Source organism: Leguminivora glycinivorella, chromosome 1 (assembly GCF_023078275.1).
Source record: "Leguminivora glycinivorella isolate SPB_JAAS2020 chromosome 1, LegGlyc_1.1, whole genome shotgun sequence".
NCBI classification, from domain to species: domain Eukaryota; kingdom Metazoa; phylum Arthropoda; class Insecta; order Lepidoptera; family Tortricidae; genus Leguminivora; species Leguminivora glycinivorella.
The window spans coordinates 10,892,809-10,911,791 of record NC_062971.1 but is presented as its reverse complement, the minus strand read 5'-3'; the positions used below and the strand labels follow the sequence as shown (position 1 = coordinate 10,911,791).

General features: G+C 39.0%; 4 protein-coding genes across 8 annotated transcripts; 2 read left to right on the top strand and 2 right to left on the bottom strand.

Moving 5' to 3' along the window:
• The first annotated feature begins 334 nt into the window (after positions 1-334).
• Positions 335-2,469, top strand: LOC125232523. Its single transcript, XM_048138230.1, has 4 exons — positions 335-384; positions 706-815; positions 1,906-2,101; positions 2,385-2,469. The coding sequence occupies exons 1-4, from the start codon at positions 366-368 to the stop codon at positions 2,429-2,431; spliced, it is 372 nt and encodes a 123-aa protein (XP_047994187.1). The 5' UTR covers positions 335-365; the 3' UTR covers positions 2,432-2,469.
• Positions 2,470-2,486: 17 nt separating this feature from the next.
• Positions 2,487-4,530, bottom strand: LOC125232531. Its single transcript, XM_048138240.1, has 3 exons — positions 4,425-4,530; positions 4,093-4,240; positions 2,487-2,609 (listed from the first exon to the last, which is right to left on the bottom strand). Exons 1-3 carry the CDS (start codon positions 4,518-4,520, stop codon positions 2,545-2,547), a joined length of 309 nt encoding a protein of 102 aa, XP_047994197.1. The 5' UTR covers positions 4,521-4,530; the 3' UTR covers positions 2,487-2,544.
• A 2,421-nt stretch (positions 4,531-6,951) lies between these two features.
• LOC125232452 lies at positions 6,952-18,907 on the bottom strand. Of its 4 annotated transcripts, none has more exons than XM_048138135.1 (6): positions 18,857-18,899; positions 13,296-13,419; positions 12,362-13,039; positions 11,971-12,062; positions 10,469-10,607; positions 6,952-7,159 (listed from the first exon to the last, which is right to left on the bottom strand). In XM_048138135.1, the coding sequence occupies exons 3-6, from the start codon at positions 12,384-12,386 to the stop codon at positions 7,077-7,079; spliced, it is 339 nt and encodes a 112-aa protein (XP_047994092.1). In that variant the 5' UTR covers positions 12,387-13,039; positions 13,296-13,419; positions 18,857-18,899; the 3' UTR covers positions 6,952-7,076. The 4 variants fall into 4 exon arrangements, with proteins under 4 accessions (XP_047994092.1, XP_047994099.1, XP_047994082.1 ...); XM_048138142.1 differs by lacking the exon at positions 18,857-18,899 and adding an exon at positions 13,825-13,838; XM_048138125.1 differs by lacking the exon at positions 12,362-13,039 and having other exon boundaries at positions 18,857-18,907.
• Positions 14,746-18,973, top strand: LOC125232486. Of its 2 annotated transcripts, none has more exons than XM_048138180.1 (4): positions 14,746-14,831; positions 14,986-15,029; positions 15,475-15,601; positions 17,085-17,230. In XM_048138180.1, exons 1-4 carry the CDS (start codon positions 14,810-14,812, stop codon positions 17,141-17,143), a joined length of 252 nt encoding a protein of 83 aa, XP_047994137.1. In that variant the 5' UTR covers positions 14,746-14,809; the 3' UTR covers positions 17,144-17,230. The 2 variants fall into 2 exon arrangements, with proteins under 2 accessions (XP_047994137.1, XP_047994128.1); XM_048138171.1 differs by lacking the exons at positions 15,475-15,601; positions 17,085-17,230 and adding exons at positions 17,946-18,105; positions 18,435-18,973 and having other exon boundaries at positions 14,770-14,831.
• The last annotated feature ends 10 nt before the right edge of the window (positions 18,974-18,983 follow it).

The window sequence follows — 18,983 nt, the reverse complement described above, 5'->3', positions numbered from 1 at the left end:
GTATTTCTTCCATGACTGGTTCCGTCGTCACCTAGATATTGTGTTTCATGACATTTATGACGTGGCATTTGCCCGCGGCTTCGCTCGAATTAGAAAGAGACAAAAAGTAGCCTATGTCACTATCCATTCCTTCAACTATCTTTACTCAAAAAAACACGGTCATTCGTCGCTCGGTTTTGCCGTGAAAGACGGACAAACAAACAGACACACACACACTTTCCCATTTATAATATTAGTATGGATGTTTAACAAAGAAATGTAAAAGGTAAAAAAGGATCAAAACTAAACGTGGTTCAGATAAGTACAACGGCCGACACTATAAGTGGAGCAGCACTCTGCTGGCTATTCTTTATGCGACAAGCGCCATGCTGCCCCTATATCTTAGTAAGTTACACTTTTTCTGAAAATTCGTAGAATTTAGTTCCCTACGCCATTTTTTTGTGTTATCACATTTTACGCACACATTCTGTAGTGTCTAAAGGTTAGTCTGTAAAATATTGTTTGTTGCTGTTCAAATAATCTGTTGTATTGTTATTTATTCTATGTATTAAAGCAGATCTAAGTAATACAATGTCTCCAATGAATTATGGGTTAGCTGTATTTTTCTAAATTTTAATATTTAAAGTACCTAGGTTGGTAGGACATGAACGTTTATTAGTCTCGCTTTATTATTTATGTTGTAAGTACATAAAACATTTTTTTCAGTAGTAACATTGCTGTTGTTAGCAACGTCGTCTAACCAGGAGCTATTGGAAGAATCTGAGACGAATGATGAATATCTCGAGGACTTTCTGGTCTATCCTATAAAACCGCTGGTAAGTACGAAACTGAACAATATCCATCTCCACCATTACACTTCTTTACACGTTTAAAAATTTCGAACTATCCGTATTCGTATTGCTAGTAAGTATTTAATTGCTTTGCCAGAAAATACATAAGCGAGATGTGTCATCTCGGGGATCCCACGCTGACCATGACGCGTTTGTCGAAGAAAGTTGATACAGCACTCACAGGCATTGGAACAACTTCTGCGGATGCTCACAAAGAGTTCTTCAGTGACACGGCGATTGGTGGAGCATTTGAGTAATCATGTAGACAAACCATCATTGCCTGAAGAAATAAAGGTAAACGTTAATGGTAGACGGTCGCTCTCAAGTAAAAACGATACTCCTGTACTCGTACAGACCGAAAGCCCTCTTTGGAGGCTGGGCAGAGTGATTCCATTGTACGGAAATTATGTGAAAAATTTAGCAGAAAAGGAATTTAGTCATGATTCAGAGCCTCAAGTAATCGTCCAGAAACGATACGAAGATGAAAATGACACTAAATAAAATAATTTGACGGAAACGTCAAAATTAAAACTGGAGTCAGGTTATTAAATAATTATTGTGATATCGCAATACTTTTGCAGGTCATTGTATTTTGTTTGATATATCTTTAGGTATATCAGACGGTAATTTTCTTTAATGTTATTTTTAACACTGCTCTATTAAGTACCTAGTGCATACTTTTGAAGAGTTCTAAGTGTTTCAACAAATATTTAAATTTTTAAATAAAAGTTAAACACAGATTTCTTATTTTGTTTATTTCTTGACCTGTCGTAAACCCTTCATAATAATATTTAGTTACCAACTATGTAATAAATTGTCATATATATTACTCTATTGAAAGTATCTAAACTCTACTTATAAAATAGAGGTCATATATTATGGGCAAAAAAAAATACCTTAACTGTAGCATCACTTTTATAGGTCCCGTGTCATGCAGGTGTAAAAAGTTTGCAAGGAAACTTGATAAAGAATTATAATATTTTGGAAAGAAATTTCACATTAGTGCCATAATTTACACAGTAAATTATTTGCCGAATCATCATTTAAGTACACCAAAGGTATTTCATCGTTTCAGTTTACTAGGCGTTCGTCCGATGGCAAGGTCGAGTTGGTACAAAGCATCACGCCTACGGCTAAAAGCCATTGGTGCGAGCTTTCCGTGCTTTGTGCGCGAACTCTGAAGCCTATATGTGCCTTCGACGATAACTTTGGATACGGGAGGTTCTATGACCTCTGTCACATGTTCCAAGTTAATTGCTATTGGAAATATAGTAAGTACAGACTTGATTAAGCTGTTTTTGGATACAAATCAATGGTGAAAGTACTTAGTCTTTATCATTCCCTTCCCTAAAGCTGACATACTCAATACGTGTACGTAGTTCTAAGAATTTTAAAAAATTATTCTTTTTTTTTTTCAATTTTTTTTAAAGGACCTTTATAATATTCTTATTTGTTTTGTCCTATTCAAAGATAAATTTATCAAGATAGCATAAAGATCGTTTGAGAAGAATTTTGTTAGGTTTTTGTATTATAACGATACATTTTGTATTTCAGATTTCTCTATCGTGAAAAATTGCAAGCCAAGTGTTCTCGAAACATGAGGATTATTATACATTATGAATAAAAACATCATCATAAATTGAGCTTTTTAATTATAAAATATTTGCGTGTCATAAAACATTTTTAATGATAATTAAAACTCGTTTTCTTTATCTCAGCCCAATCGCCCTGGGTCAGGACACCGTGGTTCAGAGTCTGTCTCCTTAATCTTAATGTAAACTGAAAAAGAAAACAAACATAAAATGTATTATTTTTCCTTCTTGGCTAACTACCTACTTACTACATATTCATACTTTTTTTTTAATTAGCCTACATATTTGTGTCCCAATGCTGGGCAAAGGCCTCCCCTCGCTTTCTCCAGCTCGAAACACGTGTTTTTCTTTTCTTTAAAAACGCTTTGATATTCATAGTTAAAAATTCGAAAATATAGTGAGCACAAAAATAAATAATAAATAAATAAAAATTATAGGAATTCTTAATAATTCTTACATGATTGACTGAGAACCACGGTAAGCAGTGAAGAAGGCATTTTTTGTGTTGTGGGTACTCAGACAACGATACATATAATATATAAATACTTATATACATAGAAAACATCCATGACTCAGGAACAAATATCTGTGCTCATCACACAAATAAATGCCCTTACCGGGATTCGAACCTGGGACCGCGGCGTAGCAGGCAGGGTCACTACCGACTGCGCCAGACCGGTCGTCAAAAATATATGATATAATTGATTTTTTTGTACAAGATAGGCAACTATTACTGCAAAGGGCCTAGCGAAAAAAATTATCGTTCGCGCCGTAGCCAAAGCAACGGTCATCTTTCTCTACTAGCCTCTTTAGCACAACTTGCCATGTCGCGCGCGAGTCCATACATCAAGCGCGACTTCGAGTATGGACTCGCGCGCGACAAGGCACGTTGTGCTAAAGGGCCTGTTTTTTTCCATATTAATGCAATAGAGATACAATATTTGATATTTTACTTAAATTTGATGATTTTGTCGTCGGTATCGGGCTAGTAGATATGAAAATATAATCAATACTTTGTCCCTTAAACCTTAAATTTTAGGATTGTTAGTCGGAGATGATTTCATAAATTTTAGGTCCAGTTTTAGCCGATGTGAGTAGTGTAAAGCTAAAGCTAATGAACCAGTTGTTACGCACTTTGGTCTCACATAACAAAGACGTCTAGAAAAGTACGTATCTGCATGGCACCGCGTCAGCACACGTACACCTTGTTGTGGAAGCTTGAGTATGCGTACTCGCACCCCTTCTAGCTGACATGAGTAGTGTAATGAACTAGTTACATACTCTGGTTGGTCTCGCAGGAGTACTCGTACGGTCAACTGGGGTGACTTTAAAACTCAGGGGCTACTTTGAAAATGTAGTTTTAAAGTCATACTGTAAGTAAATTCGGGATTTTCTATGGTACATTTACAAGAATATTTATTGATCTAACTAGTTATATGAACAGTTTCAGTAAATAATGAATAATGTTAATTTTAAAGCCATTCAAAGATCATCAAAGTAACCCCAAAATTTCCTAAAGCCACCCCGGTACATATCGCAGACGCCGAAAAAAGTACGCGCCTGCATGGCGCCTCGTCCACACACATACACCTTATCGTGGAAGCATGAGTATCTGTACTCACACCTTTACTAGTCTGCTTGAGTATTATAGTGAACCAGTTGTTACATACTCTGGTTGGTCTCGCAGGAGTACTCGTACATGTCGCAGACGTCCAGAAAAGTGCGCGTCTGCATGGCACCGCGTCCGCACACATACACCTTGTCGTGGAAGCATGAGTATGCATACTCGCACCACTTCTTTAGCTGATCGTGTCCTTCCTGAAATGTTTATTCATTTATTAAATCTGACTTCCATTTTTCCGTCGGTGTAAACTAAATCAGAAAAACACATATCACATCACATGTATCTAGAGAACACCAAATCGTACTCCGGTTATTCAATAATGAAAACCAGAGAGAAATATTACAATATTTTTAGTATTCAATGTTAAAAAAACCTGACCGTTTCCTCCGGCGGCACTAGATGAGATTGAACGGATATAGCACAGATAAGAAACCAGAGCGACTTTCTGGGATACATGAGGTCCAATAAACTCATATTAAATACGTTGAGAACGCTCTGACGACGAGGGACTAATAACACTCGAAACAAAATACAATTACCGGATATTGTTCTACTTGGAAGAACAATATTGACTAAAGTCTGCGGATGACCTTATTTATTTATTTATAGTTTATTTTTCACGTACAAAAAGATTATTTCTAAAAAGAAATTTCTTCCAGCACACCTAGTAAGTGAGACTGCTTAGGTCTTTTATGGTACCTACTAGAGATATTTTATATCTAGAACAAAATACCTCTTCTGTTCAAGGCCGTGATTTTTGGGATACAAATTATTTAAAGCAAAACAATCTTTTGGAAGGTAAATACTCCTCGTAGGTGATGTGAAAAGCAGTGTGTAGGTACACGCGGTAGCAAAATTATTTCCACCTTGGGCGTTTCCACTTCAAACCCTCAAATAATTCAATAAAAGGCCTCGCCGTAATTATATCATTTTGCTCCCTCGTCACACAACCTACTATTCTAAACATCAATAGGGACGTCTACATCTACAACGAAAAGCTAGTCTTTGCTTGTAGGCGTTTCAATTTCCGTCAGTTGTGCTGAAGGATGTTGTTAATTTTGTCATGGAAATTGCTTCGTTGTTGAGGAAGAGACAATCTGCATTAAATCTAAATTATAGATTTACTTTTATTCATTCAAATAACAGTAATGGGTGTCAACTTTTATTCACGATGAAGACTGCGCATCACTAGTTGTCACTAGTAATTAGATATGCAACGAATAGTTTCTTGTATGCCATTTAACCATTCTACGAAACAAAGTTATGCTTATTATACTTATACCAATTCATCGTTATAACAATATACATTATGCGCATTAGCATTATACGAAATATGTTATGCGAAATAATGATATGCGTATTTAACGTTATGCGTAATAAACGGTATGCCAATTCATATTAGGGATCATCCACATATTACGTCACACCAAATTTCAGGTTTTTGGACCCCTCCCCCCCTATGTCACGCTTTTTTGTATCCCTTTAACAGGGATTGTCACATTTAGTATGCCCCCCACCCCCCCTTACACTGTGACGTAAAATATGGATGACGCCTTAGGAGTATTCAGTTATGCGAATTAATATAGACCCTGTTTGGCCGGATACCGGATACCGAATATTCGGCCTAACCATCGGCCGAATATTCGGTATCCGGCCGCCGAATATTCGGCCAGCAGAATTTTACCTACAATACCTACAATTTAAACAGTGAGCGGGCGCGTCGTGCAGGTTTTGACTTGTTTCGTAGTGAACTTCGCGCGGAGTCCGTTTTTGTTTAAATGTTTATTTTTTTAAATTATAAGTAGTATAACCGTAACTGTTTTTTTTTTATTTAATTTGTCTACTCCAAAATCATTCAATCAAAAATAGCACATCCGGTATCCGGCCGGATAGTACGTCACTATCCGGTATCCGGCCGAATATTAAAATAAGGGCCGAATAGGCCGGATACCGAATAGTAACCGAATATTCGGTGCATCTCTACTAGTAATAATGACATTATGTCTAATCTGTGCGTCACATTTCGTAGCTAAAATGGCGACACGGTACTGATTGAAGATCGAGTAGAGTAGGTATATTTGTCTCTTTCAGTATATGGCATACTTCACGAGAGTGTACAGGATGGCATAAAGTTAGATCTTGCTTAAAAGAATAGTCTACCTTAGTCTATGATTGATACCGCGTGCTTTACATATGTCACTTTGACGTTTATTGTGAAAGGTCCACAGTGGCCTAAGATTCAAATTAGTTGACTGTAGCTACTCTATAATCAAAAAGAGATTTATATTTTATTACTTGAGCCTGAGAATAGGGTACAGCGGGGCAAATCTCGACTGGGACCAAATTGTAACTAATCCATTTTTTCCATTATTACACTATGATGTTGAGATCTACATCTATCCAATGAACACGCCTACCAATAGAACCGGTGGACACTCTTTTTAATAATGCAAATATTGCAAAACGTGGAAAAATGGACCAGTTACATTTGCATATTTTCCACTTTGTAACCGCTGTACAAAGTGTTTTAAAAATGGTAACAAAGTTACAATAGTAAGACCAGTTACATTTTCCCCCCAGTCAAGATTTGCCCCGCTGTACCTTATTCATTATTTTTATCAGATATTGCTCATTACATGTGAATGACTAATTAATTTACGTTAAATGTTAAATCTTTTTCTCCCATGCATAGGGATGATTTTATTAATAAATAATATGTCAAGAAGCACATTAATCCCGCAAAATTGAATGGTCATTTTATAAGTCCAATGTGTGTCCATGACATCCTGTAGTAATTTTCTTTCTCGGTTAAAATTTACTTACTGTAAGTACTTGTAGTATTATAATATTATTATCAGTTAAGAAGATATGTAAATGGTAGGATAATATTTATTAATAGCCTCAGTTTAATTTGTATCATAAAATAAATTAGTTTTAATTAAAAATAAAACATGCTGCAGTAATATTTTTCAAAAGTACATTGACGAAATACAAACATTTCAAATGAATAAAGGAGTAGCTTCAACACTGCTATTCATCGTAATAAATGTTGGTGGGTTTTCTGGACGCGGTCAGGAAATTTCTGTCAGCTGGGCAGCTAGTTTGCTTGTAGTCTGAAAACAAAGGAAATTGGTAAAAATACATAGAGTTGTCGCAGTATAGAGGTGAATTGGGGGAGGAGATAATGACCGAACAAGATACTGTTCTGGAATTTTCGGCTGGAAAAGCAGTGAAACCTTCATTAAAGTTTTTCCTTTTCTCTTTTTTTATTATCCAACAAAATTGTATGGATATCGGGGGAGGATACTTATTTATAACCAAACCAAATAATGTATGTTGTTGGGAATCTCTACAACATACATTATTTATATCTATTTTTAATTTCGTCGCATTGTGTAAATTTTGTCCCTTAGGTACGATAATGGCACGTCTATATGAATTTCTTGGTCTATGTAAAATACGAGTAACTTTCACGATTCAGTATTTATATACCTACTGTTGCAGGCAATGTGTGTGTTCAGTCAATCAATATGTGTCCATCCTACTTTGCTTTATTTTCTTTCCATGGCCATTTTATTCTCTGGTTGGTTTCGACATCCTTTTAGTTTTATCTGCGCAACAACGTCAATTCGTTAAGTTGAAGGTTATTGCCGTTGTTTTATTTAAAGTTAGTTTTGTGTAGTACTGGTACTTGGATGTTTACATTCGGTTTTTAAATAAAATTAAGTTGAAACAACCGAATTTCATAGAGGACACTGCTTCTGAGATGTCCATTGGCGTATATTCTATAATTTTCAAAACATTTTTCTGATGGGAAATAAACATTGTTTTCTGAGATCTTTCCATTTTTGGAAGGTTTTGAATTAGATAGGTATTTGATGATATTAGTTACAAACTCCGCTTCTTGATGTGAACATAATAGCAGAGGTCTGCAAACCTTAGCCATCCTGTATCAATTGGTGCCATGTTAGAACTCTTAGTAGTAGTAGTAATCATTTTACTGTGGTTTATATACAGTTTACAGGAAAAGAGGTACAAAGGCGAACTTCTCCCTTATAAGGGATCTCTTCCAGCTCATCATCATCATCATCATCATTAGGCCTTATGGATCTTTACAGATGATTTAAGCAGCATCTCTAATCGAGCGACAGCGCCGCTTGTGGCTATATAATCCAATTCGTGATCGGCATAATCTAGCACATCTGTCACAATTAAAACTTAAATGGGAGTCCGCACAAAAGCGATCCTCGTTGTGCCTTATTGTTATTGCCCGTTTTCGGGCTAAGATTTGAAACCAGGACCTATCATGTACCAGCTACCATCTTCCAGCTAACCTTACAGATATTGATGAAGTGAGATACAAATTCCGTTTCCAGCCGGCGTATCATGTTTCTAATTTTATCACTTATCCACGTGGATAAGACTTCTGTCACGCTTTGGCAAGTATGTCAGTGTGAGAGTGACAGATGTCTTATCCACGTGGATAAGTGATAAAATTGGAAGCATGGTACGGCGGCTGATGCTGTTGAAGTCGGACCCCGCACACCGGCACGCGGTCGTGGTTACACACCTTGGCCGTGCTAGAACGTGTACACATGAGATATTGATGTAGTGAGATACAAACTCCGCTTCCTGATGCAGTTGAAGTCGAACATGTCGCAGAGATCGCGGAAGCCGATGATGTCACCGGCGTGGCTCACGCCGCACACCAGCACGCGGTCGTGGTTGCACACCTTGGCCATGCTGCACCACTAGCGCCCTGCTAGAACGTGTGTACATGAGGTATTGATGTAGTGAGATACAAACTCCGCTTCCTGATGCAGTTGAAGTCGAACATGTCGCAGAGATCGCGGAAGCCGATGATGTCACCGAAGTGGCTCACGCCGCACACCAGCACGCGGTCGTGGTTGCACACCTTGGCCATGCTGCACCACTAGCGCCCTGCTAGAACGTGTACACATGAGATATTGATGTAGTGAGATACAAACTCCGCTTCCTGATGCAGTTGAAGTCGAACATGTCGCAGAGATCGCGGAAGCCGATGATGTCACCGGCGTGGCTCACGCCGCACACCAGCACGCGGTCGTGGTTGCACACCTTGGCCATGCTGCACCACTAGCGCCCTGCTAGAACGTGTGTACATGAGGTATTGATGTAGTGAGATACAAACTCCGCTTCCTGATGCAGTTGAAGTCGAACATGTCGCAGAGATCGCGGAAGCCGATGATGTCACCGAAGTGGCTCACGCCGCACACCAGCACGCGGTCGTGGTTGCACACCTTGGCCATGATGCAGAAGCGCCCTGCTAGAACGTGTGTACATGAGGTATTGATGTAGTGAGATACAAACTCCGCTTCCTGATGCAGTTGAAGTCGAACATGTCGCAGAGGTCGCGGAAGCCGATGATGTCACCGGCGTGGCTCACGCCGCACACCGGCACGCGGTCGTGGTTGCACACCTTGGCCTTGCTGCACCACTAGCGCCCTGCTAGAACGTGTGTACATGAGGTATTGATGTAGTGAGATACAAACTCCGCTTCCTGATGCAGTTGAAGTCGAACATGTCGCAGAGGTCGCGGAAGCCGATGATGTCGCCGGCGTGGCTCACGCCGCACACCGGCACGCGGTCGTGGTTGCACACCTTGGCCGTGCTAGAACGTGTACACATGAGATATTGATGTAGTGAGATACAAACTCCGCTTCCTGATGCAGTTGAAGTCGAACATGTCGCAGAGGTCGCGGAAGCCGATGATGTCACCGGCGTGGCTCACGCCGCACACCGGCACGCGGTCGTGGTTGCACACCTTGGCCATGCTGCACCACTAGCGCCGTGCTACAACGTGTGTACATGAGGTATTGATGTAGTGAGATACAAACTCCGCTTCCTGATGCAGTTGAAGTCGAACATGTCGCAGAGGTCGCGGAAGCCGATGATGTCACCGGCGTGGCTCACGCCGCACACCGGCACGCGGTCGTGGTTGCACACCTTGGCCATGCTGCACCACTAGCGCCCTGCTAGAACGTGTGTACATGAGATATTGATGAAGTGAGATACAAACTCCGCTTCCTGATACAGTTGAAGTCGAACATGTCGCAGAGGTCGCGGAAGCCGATGATGTCGCCGGCGTGGCTCACGCCGCACACCGGCACGCGGTCGTGGTTGCACACCTTGGCCATGCTGCACCACTAGCGCCCTGCTAGAACGTGTGTACATGAGATATTGATGTAGTGAGATACAAACTCCGCTTCCTGATGCAGTTGAAGTCGAACATGTCGCAGAGATCGCGGAAGCCGATGATGTCACCGGCGTGGCTCACGCCGCACACCAGCACGCGGTCGTGGTTGCACACCTTGGCCATGCTGCACCACTAGCGCCCTGCTACAACGTGTGTACATGAGGTATTGATGTAGTGAGATACAAACTCCGCTTCCTGATGCAGTTGAAGTCGAACATGTCGCAGAGGTCGCGGAAGCCGATGATGTCACCGGCGTGGCTCACGCCGCACACCGGCACGCGGTCGTGGTTGCACACCTTGGCCATGCTGCACCACTTGGCGCCGTGCTGGAATGTTTTTACATTAGCTGTTTAGAGGTAAACCAATACTGTTCTTGTCTCGCCTTCACACAGTATTAACAATGTTAATTTTTACACCCTTAAATTTAAAACAAGATTGAAATAGATTTTATTGTTTCTGCGTAAATATACAATGTGATACATAATTAAACCGAAATGGTGTTGTTAGCGAACACACACAAGCACACACTTTTAAAAATAAATATCAAATGGTTTTTAATAAAATGGTAATTTACTATTATATTGTGCTCAATTTTAAACAGATTCTACATCCAGCAAATAAAAAATCCACTGAAGTTTTTTTTTTTTTTTTTTTTTTTATACTACGTCGGTGGCAAACAAGTATACGGCCCGCCTGATGTAAAGCGGTCACCGTAACCTATGGACGCCTGCAACTCAAACAGTATCACATGCGCGTTGCCACCCCATTAGAAACTTGTACATTCCCTTTTGCTGTGTTAAGTACACAGCAAAAAGGAGTGTACAAGTTCCAAGGAGGGTTCGGGTTGCCGACGACTCAAAGGACAATAAACGGAACAAGTTAGTTCCGTAAGTCTTCCCGTCATCAGCACACCGCACCCTCGTTGAGCTCTGGCAGCCTTACTCACCGACAGGAACACAACACTATGAGTAGGGTCTAGTGCTATTTGGCTGCGGTCTTCTGTAAGGCGGAGGTGCTACCCCAGTTGGGCTCTGCTCTAGATTCGAGCGAGACGATATCCGCTGTGCTGTGCCCTACCACACAAAGCGGAATATCATTCGCTATGCCCTACCTCCTACCAAAATTAAATACTTATAAATTAAATACTTATTAACCCCCTTATTCATAAAGGTTTAAAAAAATATCAAGCCAATAAAGTTCGTTTGTCCCTTTCCGTCACCGTGCCGTCAAAAGTCCGAGGTGAAGCCGTCTGCGCGATGATTACCTCTTGTGGTTTAGATGTGCCGGACCCCATTTTAACAGTAGGTAACGTCGTACTGCATTATTGATGTGACATTAGCTTATAACGAATACACTGCCACTTCGCCCAAATGGGGTATAGTCCCACAGACATTGTTCAGTCTTTAACAAAACACTGATTGTTCTGCCACTTTAGTCCACAAATTGTTTAATTTTTATTTAATTTAGTTCCTTCATTTTTAATTAATTACAACCTTGCACTCGCGAACACGAGGCCGCTGCCTTAAAAGGCAGGGTCGCCAAACGAGCGATGAATTTATCGGCTTGATACGTACTACTTAGGTAAATACATACTACATCACAGGGCAAACGAGCTTTATCGGCTTGATAACTTTAGTGTACGTTTATGAATAAGGGGGTAAGTAATTAATTAGTGTTTTTGTAAGATACCTTTTTCCCCATGGCGATGTCTTCTTGATCTCGCTCTTTAGGAGGGCCATGACTGGCTGCCAGTGACAGCAAGTAGCAGAATATAACAACGACTGGAACAATTAAGCCACATTTAACTCTTTTAGCAGGCGAATACAAGTGACAAATTTAATTTTTGACCCTTTCAGCGCACAAGACACTAATGAGCACTGAAAATGTGTTGTGCGCCCTAAAAGGGTTACGTCTGAAATTATTTCATATATATTTTTTGATAATATTAGAGCGTTTTACATATCCCATCCGATATCGGATGTAGAAAGGATGTCAAAGATGGCGCCATTAATATATAGGAAAATGAGTAGGTACTTACATAAGAAACACTAAGACAGATGTCTTGTTCAACATACGATACCTGTAATGATGTTGATTGATGGCATCGTGACAGCTTCTGCCAATGGTCCCAGTTGAAATGAGTCCAGGGCTTCAAGCTATTTGGTAAGTTGCTTAGTGTTTATGTACGAAAACCCTGTTGTCTATCCGTGATATAAACTTCCTCTTTGAGACTATGTACAATGGATTGTTGACGAAGTAAATACTTTTCATACATATTAATGACATCCGCCTAGTGTACAATTTGTAACAATAGGTTTTCCCTTTATTAACATTGTTTATAAAATATTGTGCCAAATAGTACCTACTGCGTTGCCCCATTATCAATCTATCAGAATGTATATACATAGTTACACTCTATAAGTATCGTATCTATGTAATGAGATGATTGAAGCAATTAATCTATAGGTACAGTGAACTGTAAAAATGCATAGCGAATTTATCAATGAATTTATTTCTAATTTTTCTATGCAATATCACAGTTCACTCTATATTGTAAAATATGTAGGTACATATTACACTAAATAGGCACTTATTCAAACTAGGAATAGCTAGAGCCAATACAATAAAAGAAAGCGATGATTCCGCATCTATATTTGAACCATTGTATAAATATTTAAATAAAACTTGCAGTATTAAAAGACTTCGATTATTAATCGATCTAACTCCGGGCACTTGTTTCTGGAAGTAACTTTAAAATCTGAAAAAAGTTAACATATATGGTGATATGAGAGTATTTTATTTTAATCTTTAAATATTCTAAATCTACTCTTAACTTGTAACTTACTGAAGGCACATATCATGAAGTAAGAATATAAAAGACTGGTTAAAAGTGAAGAGCATAGACAAACTAATTCGCATGACTGATAATAGAGAGACATATGGACATATGGTCGCCGACCTCCTGGACGGAGATGGCGCATGAAAAAGAAGAAGAAGAAGAAGTAGTAACTTACTGGTGGAAAATTTACAGTTGTGTTCCAGCATAGTGCACGCATCTATGAAAATGTTTATCTTCATGGTGTGTGAGTCTCGGCCACATACCTTTTGCCAGTTATGTCTACATGGCAGTTGGCAATCCTGTCGATAAATGCATTATTACTATGCTATTCTGTGTTTTCAATGTACGAAACAAATATTAATCTAAGTAATTGACGTAACGTAATTTTAAGTATACTATTCTTCTGACTCAGAGAGTCATAGTTTTGACATCTCTATTAACATAGTTTTATTTTAAATCGTGACGAGATAAGTTTACGTTATCGTATTACTTACTTAAAAGTTTTTATACATAATGCCTACCTAATAACTAAGTATAATCGAAAGATCATAACTGACAAGTAAAATTAGGGTGGCTTACACCTCTCCTAATTTTTAGCCCTAATTTTTAAGCATTTGGGTACTTCTGAACTCCAGTGTACTTAGTACCTACATTTCCGAGTTTACCAAGTTTACCCAAGTAAGATAGCATTTGAGTTTGTTTACCATATTAATATTTCTATTACTGGTTTCATTTAACTGATAACTAAAGTTGATAAAGACAAACATCAAAAATAGATTAACCACAGTTAGCATTTTAGAACATATTTCTAACTTTTTCAATCACCATTGTTACTACTTGTGATATTTTTATGGTTCCAAGTTTTAATCTAACAAATACTATTTTGTGCATTTTTACTGCTGTAAAGTTAAGTCTACCTACACGGTAGGTATGCTAAAGCTACGTTTAATCTAGTCTATTAAATACTGATACAATATTGCGTTACATACACCATAATAGTATTTATGCTACTTATTTATGTACATATTTACATACATAAAATCATACATACATAGTTTAATGACCATCAAAACGTTTACTAATCTTATTGGTGAAAACGTTTACTAATCTTATTGGTGAAAACGTTTACTAATCTTATAGGTGAAAACGTTTACTAATCTTATAGGTGAAAACGTTTACTAATATTATAGGTGAAAACGTTTACTAATGTTATTGGTGAAAACGTTTACTAATTTTATAGGTGAAAACTTTTACTAATCTCATTGGTAAAAACAAACTAATCATACTGGTAAACCTCTGGCAACTTAACTTAGTCTACCTAGGAGGTTGTCCGTTGATTAGGGGATATACTCGTATGTATTATGTATGTTCTTATAAATGTGAGAAAGCACTCATAACTATTTTTTTTTCTGAATCCGATTATCCAGTAACTAAACCTGCAAGCCTCACCACAACTGCCTTAACTGACATTGCACATCAACGGATTTCGGGAATAAAATTAATTTATTTTTATATCAATATGCGAGCACAAGCGAGATGCACAGTAAATAAATTGCAGCCACTTCATGTATAGTACATATTTATATTATATTAAGTCGTTGTCTGGTGGTAGCCGTGTAGCCCTTTGTGAACACAACCTAATGCTATTCTCTCGCCTCTACTTGTAAACGACAGAGCGTCGGATCAGAAATGCTCGGATTAATATTCCTCAGTAAGATACCTACAACAAATTTATTACTTTCAGTGTACATTAAGCTTTTGTCTGTCTACATAACAACTATTATTAAATAAACTCAGCAGTGTGATCTAGTGATACAAACTTTTTGTATACTTAATAAGTCCTTATGTTGTTTTTATTTTTGCAGTTGTCGCCACCGGGATTGTTTTAGATAGTGCAGACGGGGCCAATGTAAGTACTTTAGGTGTTAAGGATTAATAATAGGTTCATCATAAATAAATACTTATGTATAAAAAAATATTATACCCACTCATGTATAAAACGTGTAAATATCAATACCTACAACCTTATAGGGTAATTAAATTTATGTAGAATTTAATAAAAATATGACTCTTCTGTCCGTCTCTAGAAAAACTTGTATGGTTCTGATGTAATCTGAAATGGTATGTCATAAGTCATAACTCATAAAATTAACTAACATTTTTTTGTTTTTTTACGACTTTCTTAACATTTTTCGTCTGCCTAATCTTCACGAAGGAAATAATTTGTTTTTAAATCAGGTTTCTAACTGTAACTAGTTAATTACCTAATTAATAAAGTTTATATCGGTGTTTGTCAAATAAGGTATAGTAATTTTTTGTCACACGTATATTAATTCAATTTTATATGCAACTAGATATGTTTTGACGCCAAAATCTGTATCCATAATGCCGTTGAAAAGTGTGGCATAGACGCCGCAAAAGGAGTACGCCGGTTTCTCGACTCATGCGATATCACCGAATACAACTGCCAACACAAAACTGGTGAGTTTAAAATTCAACAGAGATACAAAATTCCATTTAATTTAAATAACAGAGAGAGAGAGAGAGAGAAATAAAGGAATGTAGGGGGGGCGGAATGAGACGCCAAGTAGGAACCAGTTGTTTATTGGTTTAACTTCCAATATTACAAATAATCATCATACAAGTGGAGTACCTAGCTAAACATGAGTTGAAGGTCCTCAGGGACGACCACTGCAAGACCAAAGGCCAACCGATTATGAAGCTTATGGGCGGTCCGTGTAGACGGTCTCGACCCGTGCTTCATTTGTTGGTTGGACTTGGGGCATAGCAGAGGCCGTCTCCCAAGCTAGACCACTAGCTAACAACTGACTGATCGGCGGCCGCGCGGCGCCTTTTATTACGGTTTCCCCGCCGCCTGCGCTGCCTGCGCCGCTCGGAGTACTTCGCGCGCGCTCGGGCCGGTCGATCCGCTGAGCGCGACGGGTGATGGTGTGCGAGCGAGAAAGTATTCGAGCCCGCGCGCTCGTGCGTGGTAATGTTATTCTGTCTCGCTACATTCTCCCCCTCTGGTACTCTTTAACGTCCCGTAAGAGTACCAGGAATAGCAGGAGTTGTTGTCTCTCCCTCTGGTACGTGAGTAGAACAAATTCTTCAGTTTAGTCATGTTACAGAACTGCTTGATAAGGTTTTCTTCGGAACCCTCCCCCTGGAGTGAAGCTGGTCCGATAGTGTCCATAGTGCAATTCAACTCTGTATCTGAAGATTCTTCCGTTGCTACCTCCTTTGTAAATAATTCGCCACTTACAGCCTTATTGTAGGGTAAGAGCGACTTTTTTTTTTCCGAGTGCGGGTAGTTTCCATTGTCGCAGGTCCGACAGTACATTTCATTCATGGGCCCCACGTTGGGCGCCAGAATGTAGGGGGGCGGAATGAGACGCCAAGTAGGAACCAGTTGTTTATTGGTTTAACTTCCAATATTACAAATAATCATCATACAAGTGGAGTACCTAGCTAAACATGAGTTGAAGGTCCTCAGGGACGACCACTGCAAGACCAAAGGCCAACCGATTATGAAGCTTATGGGCGGTCCGTGTAGACGGTCTCGACCCGTGCTTCATTTGTTGGTTGGACTTGGGGCATAGCAGAGGCCGTCTCCCAAGCTAGACCACTAGCTAACAACTGACTGATCGGCGGCCGCGCGGCGCCTTTTATTACGGTTTCCCCGCCGCCTGCGCTGCCTGCGCCGCTCGGAGTACTTCGCGCGCGCTCGGGCCGGTCGATCCGCTGAGCGCGACGGGTGATGGTGTGCGAGCGAGAAAGTATTCGAGCCCGCGCGCTCGTGCGTGGTAATGTTATTCTGTCTCGCTACAGGAATCCATTTAATTTTAATAACTAAGGGAGACAAATTATTATATTTAATTTTAATAACACTATGAAAACATTTATTGTTGACTTTTTGTTGATTGATTTTAAAATTAAATGTAATCGTAACATACCATTTCAGATTACCAGAAAACCGACATGGGCAAATGCAAGGATTTACCTCCAATTTTTCCGGACTAACCGGGCACTTGACTGTGTACAAATATAATGCTTCATATAAATACAAGTGTATTTTCATTCATTGATACAAAACTTTTGGTCGTCATTCAATAATTAGATAAAAAAAATACAAAGCACACGCCTTTAAATGAATATCTGTTTTGAAGCTACTTATTTGTAGGTTCCCTTTTTTGTCACGAATTGAACATTCATTGGTTAAGTAGGTATTTATATGTATGATTCATTATTAGTAAATACCAAAGGATTACATAGATATATACTTAATTAGAATACTCTTTATTGGCACACCTTAGCAAAAGATACAGCGGTAAAAAAATAATTGATCATAAAAAAAATAAACATTCAGTCGAATTGAGAACCTCCTCCTTTTTTTGAAGTCCGTTAATAAAGGCAGATAACATTCGGTATTATCGTTAAAGAGTGATCTTTTCTAGACAACCTTTGTATGTGAATCGTTACATTACAACATTCTATTGACATAATTTGCTGTAGCCATTTTGCTAGTTTTAGTTCCCATTCGCTGACAGGTCGACAGCCGAACCACTGCCGCAGAAAATACATAACCGAATATGTATTTTCAGTGACAGTAATTTATATTCAGTAGCCAGTGAAATCTTGTATTGTTTTGTCTACATAATTGGAGTCCTGCCGGCGTATCAACGCCGACAGAAATGCAGTCTAGCTCTGTCGCGCCAATACGCAAGAGCGATAGAGATAGATAGTTGCGAAACAAATATTATCGTGAGCGTTTCTGCATGCGGCTACGCGCATTGTAAACTGAAATATTTTGGTTGCACTCTAGCCGAGTAGAAAGTCAGCAGCGAACGACTACTGGTGCTACCGCGCGAAGTACTGCCGCAGCACGCGCGTGAGCGCATGCGCGAGAGACGTGCGCTTGAAGCTCGCCCGCTGGTTCCCCGACGAGTGCGCAGTCTTCAACTATAACTGCGATACTCAAACTGGTAGCGTATCTCTCTAACCCTCTCGGGTAGTAAAAACCTTAGATACTTAAAACAAAATTTATAGAATGTCCCTGCTAACCCTATGACACTATGAAATGTTATCAACTTATCATCATTGGACTTAGCGCAAACTGCATACTTGATTCGATAGTGAAATAAAAAATAATGATTTGGAAAAGCGATATGAAAACGCTCTTATTTATATTTCTCCGGTAGAAAAGGTGCAATACAATTTACAAGCGAATGTTATGCCAAATTATTTTTCTTGCGTAGTTTCGTCATGAATCGATTGTGAAACACTATTAATGTAGTATTTACTGATTTTATAGATTACACGGTAACTAGTGAGAAGCAGTGTAACACGCTCAAACTGACCAGGACTACCACGACAGAAGCTATGAGTGAAATTGTCACAAGAAAACACAAGATACGCAGAAGGATAGAAAGAACAACAAAATTCACACTACCAACCTTCAAATCTTAACAAGAGTATGTAGTCTGCCCTTACTCTTTAACATTAGCTCCTATCGCGATAAAAGATGGATTTTGATGGGATCATAGGGAAATTATTCATTTTAATTTAAATAATCATTAATAAAATGTATACGGATCTGTCCACATTTCATGTTTAAAAATGTCTACGTTACTTCTTGACAAAATTCTATATTACTTCTAAACCGTTTTGACACACAAAGATAACTGCTGTACTATCCTGTAAAATTAAGTAGGTATCACCAACCAAAAAGACTACCTAAATAAGTAGTTCTTTATCTTCTTTTCTTCACTGTGCAAGCCTCCGAATGCCTTCTATTGCAACTCGTTTGATTTGGATATCCATTAAATTTTTACATTAAACCATTGAAGCATGTTATTGTCTT